Here is a 6,821-nt window from a genome sequence, read left to right as displayed (position 1 = left end):
AAAAATAAAAATAAAAATAAAAATAAAAATAAAAATAAAAATAAAAATAAAAATAAAAATAAAAATAAAAATAAAAATAAAAATAAAAATAAAAATAAAAATAAAAATAAAAATAAAAATAAAAATAAAAATAAAAATAAAAATAAAAATAAAAATAAAAATAAAAATAAAAATAAAAATAAAAATAAAAATAAAAATAAAAATAAAAATAAAAATAAAAATAAAAATAAAAATAAAAATAAAAATAAAAATAAAAATAAAAATAAAAATAAAAATAAAAATAAAAATAAAAATTAAAATAAAAATAAAAATAAAAATAAAAATAAAAATAAAAATAAAAATAAAAATAAAAATAAAAATAAAAATAAAAATAAAAATAAAAATAAAAATAAAAATAAAAATAAAAATAAAAATAAAAATAAAAATACAAATAAAAATAAAAATAATCATTGAATGGTCCGCAAAACACTAACACAAAACAGAAGTTGGAGTAAAGTAGAGGCGAAAACTAGCCTAGTTCGTTTGGCAATTCAAAAATTCATATTTAGTACTATGGTGCATAAGGTTTCAGTCAGTAGTTATTTTTTTTAAGCTCTAAGTGGCTATAGACGTTTTCGTCAAAGTTGAAGTTTTCGGGCCGAACAAAACTAAAATACTCAGCTTTTTTTTTAATTTTATATTACTTTTTTTATCAAAATATACAAAAAATACGTTAGAACTAAACTAGCAAACAAACGACCCAAATCCAGATTGTTGCAAAGATGGTGTCCTTGCACAAAATAGATCACCAACAGTTGTCGCTGTTGGAAATGTAACAATCCTCAATTCTCCAGCATCCGAAAATTGTAAAGAATTAAACAAGTTAATTGTATTCAAGCCAGTGGCCCAATTATTTGTGTATCCTTTTAAATATGGTTGGTTTTGTATTTCTCCTGAAATTGGATTATATTGACTGCAACGTGCTTTAGCCAATATACATGATGTAACATTGGTGTAAAAGTTTATACGATCTGCATCACCAGTTCCAATTTCACGATTGCCAAGCGCTTCTCTGTAGCATGTTGCAATCTGTTAAACAAAAAAAACAAAAAAAAATTGAGAATTTTTTTAATCGGAGAGAATAAAACTAAATTCACATTATTACCAATTTACGAGAATTAATGCGTCGAATACACCGAACAAATTCACAATAACCTGTATAACAGTATCCCGGTGCATTTGCGTCAGCTGTTGCACGAACACCATCTACAATTGACTGTTAAAATAAAAAGAAAACAGAATCGTAGTTAATAAAAAGTTCACGTAAAAAAAAAAAAAATAAATTATATCAAAGACCTAAAACATTCTTTTTACTGTCTTATCAATATAGGGCTTTTCAACTCGTTAAAATGGACTACAAACATACCTTTACCACATATTCATTTTTAAGGAACACTTTTAGAAAATCTAGTAACTTGACTTTTAAGAAAATATTCAAAAAGGTAAAAATAAATCCGAAAAACCAGATAAACATATCACAGCACATCATAGGACAACTCATCATAATACAGCCCATCATAAAAATGTAATCAAAGGGTTCATAAGGATTGGAACTTAAAATTTTTGTATTTTTTTGTATTTTTTAAATACATACCTGTAAATTCCTTGCACATTCTGCATAATCTGTATTTAATAAATAAAGCTTTGCACATTCGTTTAATGATGTTAATTGTGTAGGTCCATTTATAATACTTCCAGCTCGAAAAAAGCATCCATAGCAAGCATCCCGCATTTGTGTGGAAGTTGTTTGTGTCGTATTGCAAAGTAAATTCAATAATGATAACAGTTTTACACTAAAAAAAAAAAGATCAAGATTGCGTTGAATTTGATCCTAATTTTTCGAAATATGACAAAAAATAACGGAAGCGATCATATTCTTTAAAAAAAATTAAATAAAGATACGAACTTTTGTACCACGCATTGAGTATCACTTATCTTATTCCAAACTCCAAGACCTCCAAAAAGTTTCGACTGATTACTCTATAAAAAGTTTAAAAAATTATTTTAAGAATTTTAATTTTGTTTTTTTTTTTTTTCGTTCTTACCAAGGAGACATAAGAAGAACCAAAAATGACTAGTAATAAAAATAACCGTGATTGTAACTGCATGTTGAAGTTACACCTAAAATGTCTGCGCGCAGCCTAAAACTTATAATAGATGCTATGATTTGAAATTTCAAGTGTGAATGACACTCTTGTGTTTGAAAGCATTATGTATTACCTAAATATTTTCGAATGACTGACCACAAAAGTGGACCAGAATTAGGGCATGTAGAATTTTGTTTGCCATCACAATTCAAACACATTGAGTGAACATGAATAATGGATAAATGCGAAAATAATAATTGCATGCTTCCGTTTTCTGTTTAAAATGAGTTATGGTGTATGCTATGTGTGACTGCTAATAGAAAATATGATAATGGTCAGAAGTTGTGTTAAATGCATCCGATTATTTAATTACTCGAATAGTGTCTGCTGCATTATGAAATTTAAAAACTAGCCCATACAAATATACTTAACCAGGTGTAACAAAGCCATTCAGTGACAGTTCATTAAAAATGTTTTATTTAGATTTTCAGATCTACAGTCAGCGTAACATTGGAAAAACATGGATATTTATTTATTTATTTTTTCATTCATTTTATTCATTTATTTTTTTCCAATTTTTGCAAGTAAAAGAACTGTTTTCTTATCTTTGATCCAAAAACAAGATCGAAGGTAAAACTCAAAGTAACAAAAGTCTATTTTTTGTATATTAACTGTCAACAGAAAAAAATATCACGTATACGCCATAGTGACCGGTTTGATTTGTCACTTTACATTTGTTTGGAGCCGGACATCCATTCGGTTTATTAAGAATGCAAAACATGCTTTAGAAGGCAAGTACACTGAGGGAAAAGACACCATAAAACAACGTGAAATGAATGAAACCCGCATTGATTTAACTATTATTCGGAATGATTTTGCGTTGAAGATGAAGATTTTAAAATCAACGTGGAAAAAAAGTTAATTTTTGATAGTTTCGTATCTTAAAGTCACATAAATCAAAGTAGTTCATCATTGAAACAACGACGTTTCAACTGCAATTTGTTTTTTCCCTCAGTGTATTGAGTTCGTGTCAAAAAAGCCTATTCATTTAATTGATGATAAATCTACATTCAAATCTAATTTCAAAAAGAGTTTTGAATAATATTGTTGGACAATCGACATTGTCATCATAAAGGTGAATTGATACAACATAATTGCAGATAGATAGAAAGGCATTTATATAAATGCAGAGAATGAGACCAAGGATTGAATCCTGAGGAACGCATTGAAACAGTAACATTATGTTGGAGTAATTTTCCCCGACCACAACTTTTTGTGAAAACTGTATATAATGAGTCTTAAAACTATTTTGGCAAATTTTAACTCTCTCTTTTAATCCAAAAACGTCTTTAAACACAAAAAAATTTTTGCAAATACTGGTAGTGAGGGGATGAAGTCTAGCTTTCGTGATGTAATATTAATAGGGTATTGTAAATAGTGCGACGCAGTGCAACAAACGGTTCGGGGGAAGGGATCAAATATAGTGTAAAATTATGTTTTTAGAAAAAAATATTACACATACGCCATAGTGTCCCGAAATATCGTTTGATTTCACACTGCTTTCATGTCTACACGGGCCTTATAAATGAAGACATTACTTTCAAACTAAGCTGCCCGTCATTGCTTTATTAGAAACATTTTAGTATTTTTTTCTCTAAGAGAGTTTTAACCACTATTACACAAGTTAGGGTTTTGGTGAAAAAAAATAAATAAATAAAACACTGATTAAGAAGAAGTAAGTAAAATGTAAAAATTTGTCGATACAGGTTGTCTAAGATTATTTCAAAACCAGGGTAGAAATACAAAATATACTGAATTTCCTATTTGTTAAATCAAAAATTACAGTTTTGCTTTTGAAGTGTAATGGAATAGAATTATATGGCTGGTTAGGTTACTCGTTATACTTACTTCAAAAATATAAGTCGCGTTTCTTTGGGTCTGGTAGACTACTCGTGATTTTTTTTACCACATTAGTGTGGTCCAAAAAATATTTTTTTCGATTTTCGGTCGGGCCACCCCATAAATTTGTTCCACTTATCTATAACATAAATGTTGTGAAATTTCAATTCGCTATCTTAACTGCAAGAGGGTGCTAGTAACAGTTAAATTTTTAGGTTTTGTAGGTAATCTTGATTTTTTTAAAGTTTTTTTGAAAAGCAAATATTTTATTTAAGTTTTTCGAAAAAAAAGTGAGCAACAATTAATAATATAATAAATTAATAAATAATAAGAAAAATGTGCAAATAAAAAGTCTGTGTACTTCCTGTTGACGAAATTAACTTAGAAGCGGCCCCAGAAATTATTATTTCTATATTTTTTCAGAATAAGTACAACAAACATAACTTTCAAGCAATTTTGAACTTAAAACAATAAAAAAAAATATTTAGTTTTTACTTTTTTCCATTAAGAGGTCAAACACCAGTTTGGTTTTAGAAGCAAGCACTCGACGATTGATCAAGTACATAGAATAACCGATGTCATTGAGAAAGCTCTTGGAGAAAAGAAAATTTGTTCAGCGGTCTTTTTAGATGTGTCTCAAGCTTTTTATAAAGTATGGCAAATTAAGACAACTCCCACCTGAAGGACTCTTTACCATTCTTAGAGAATATCTAGAGAACAGAATTTTCCGCGTTAGACACGGAAATGATTACTCAGACTTTAGGGAAAGGGAAATAGTGGCTGGGGGTACCACAAGGTAGTGTTTTGGGTCCCATTCTGTACCTTCTATTCACACGCGATATACCTCAAACACAAAACACAATTGTAGCTACTTTTGCTTACGATACCGCAATATTTGCAGTAGGCAGAACAATTAACGAATCGACAAGTAAATTGCAAAATGCTCTTAATAATGTCAATGAATGGACACAAACATGGCGAACAACGCTTAACGAATTTAAGTCAGTCCACGTGGACTTTACGTATAAGAAAATAAATAGACTACCTGTTTTTATTAATACTACTCAGGTCCCATTTGCAAATGAAGGATGACTCTCGACGCGAAATTAAAATGGAAACCGCATGTTAAAAATAAATGTGATCAGTTAAATTTGAAATTAAGAGAAATGTACTGGTTGCTCGGGCAACATTCTAGACTTAGTATTGAAAACAAATTATTAGTTTACAAGCAAGTACATAAGCCTGTCTGGACATATGGTATTCAACTCTGGGGTTGTACGCGCGATACAAAGGAGATGGCACATTTTTGGGCCCAGTGTATTCACTAACGAAATGGGTATCAAATGAAAGGTGACGGTAAGCACATTACGTGGGTAAAATATTTTCAAATTCGTTAGTGGGATTTTGGAGATATTTGAGTTTGAAGTTTCGGATTTCACAATCAAGATTTCAGCTATTTTTTCGAACAATTAATCGTAGAATGCGTAGAAAGGACTTTTTAGATTGGAAATTAGTTAATCTTTCTTTTTCTAGTACATCATTTTTCTCTAGGAGTTATACTTTCAGAGTAACAGAACCGCAAAGTATCTCATTCTCAGTAATTCCGCACTTAACTCTAAGGGTTGTTTAAAATACTTAAAAAATCAAAAACACACAATTTTCGGTAGTGTAACTCTGAAATTATAACTCCTAGAGAAAAATGATGTACTAAAAAAAGAAAGATTAACTAATTTCCAATCTAAAAACTCCTTTCTAGTTTTCTGTCCGACCAGTCGTTCTCGAGATATTGAGACATATGCGTTTTTCAAAATGGTGGTCGCCCCACAAGACCAAACAATACGCAATCTGAGATTTGTACTTGGGATTAACCCCTCTTCAATACTGCATTCAAACTTAGCTGACGTCATAGCTTTTTCCAGATTTTTCCCCATTGACTGAACTATAGTTTCTATTCTTATTATTTAATAGGCATATTTCAGCGCGTTTTTGTGTATTTTGCTTATTATAAGGTTTTTGTAAAGAATATATAGAATTAAAGGTAACACATTAAGCTATCGAAAAATTGCAAAAAAAAGTGCATGTCACCACTGAATATTTTGATATTTCGATGTGCCAAATGCCTCGCTTAAAAAAATCACCTTTTGAGAAGTAAATACCTAATATGTATTATTTTTTTTAAATAAAGAAAAAAACTTTTGATATTATAGACAAGAGAAATACCTTTCATTTGATATTAATATTATTTCTGTACACCCATTATTACGCATTCTACGATTAATTGTTCGAAAAATTAGCTGAAATCTTGATTGTGAAATCCGAAACTTCAAACTCAAATATTTCCAAAACCCCACTAACGAATTTAAAAATATTTTACCCACGTAATGTGCTTACCGTCACCTTTCATTTGATACCAATTTCGTTAGTGAACACACTGGGCCCAAGCTCCATAGAAAAATGTGCCATCTCCTTTAAATAGATTACAAACTTTTGAAAATAAATTCTTAAGATCATTTGTAAATGCGCCGTGGTATATAAGAAACGAAGATCTTCACAGGGATCTTGGAATCCCCACGGTTTGCGAAGAAATAAAAACTTTTGCCCGAAAGCATAGAAAACGATTAGTCGAACATACTAATAGAACAATACTAGAAATTCTCGACGAGACAAACTTAGTACGACGTTTGCGAAGGACTAAACCTTCCGATTTGGTACAGTGAAATTTTTCAATTTAATTCCTTTATTTCAAAATATCGGCATTGATTAATATAAATTTAAATGTTTATAGAATTTATTTGT

General features: G+C 29.4%; 1 protein-coding gene across 1 annotated transcript; it reads right to left on the bottom strand.

Annotated features, from left to right (window-relative positions):
- Window positions 1-686: 686 nt before the first annotated feature.
- Window positions 687-2,147, bottom strand: LOC129920524 (uncharacterized). The gene is made up of 5 exons (XM_056001819.1): window positions 2,085-2,147; window positions 1,946-2,019; window positions 1,634-1,832; window positions 1,145-1,255; window positions 687-1,068 (listed from the first exon to the last, which is right to left on the bottom strand). Exons 1-5 carry the CDS (start codon window positions 2,145-2,147, stop codon window positions 724-726), a joined length of 792 nt encoding a protein of 263 aa, XP_055857794.1. The 3' UTR covers window positions 687-723.
- Window positions 2,148-6,821: the final 4,674 nt, after the last annotated feature.

Source organism: Episyrphus balteatus, chromosome X, assembly GCF_945859705.1.
Source record: "Episyrphus balteatus chromosome X, idEpiBalt1.1, whole genome shotgun sequence".
Classification (NCBI taxonomy): domain Eukaryota; kingdom Metazoa; phylum Arthropoda; class Insecta; order Diptera; family Syrphidae; genus Episyrphus; species Episyrphus balteatus.
The sequence above is the reverse complement of the archived record's forward strand: the minus strand, read 5'-3'. Positions and strand labels throughout refer to the sequence as shown.

What these genes read in the sequence shown, in the direction of transcription:
- LOC129920524 (XM_056001819.1), bottom strand. Translation starts at nt 2,147, where the DNA reads ATGCAGTTACAATCACGGTTATTTTTATTACTAGTCATTTTTGGTTCT. An exon ending in GTTCTTCTTATGTCTCCTTG is followed by an intron (nt 2,020 to 2,084) that starts GTAAGAACGAAA and finishes AACTTTTTATAG; the next exon opens with AGTAATCAGTCGAAACTTTT. An exon ending in GCATTAATTCTCGTAAATTG is followed by an intron (nt 1,069 to 1,144) that starts GTAATAATGTGA and finishes TTTGTTTAACAG; the next exon opens with ATTGCAACATGCTACAGAGA.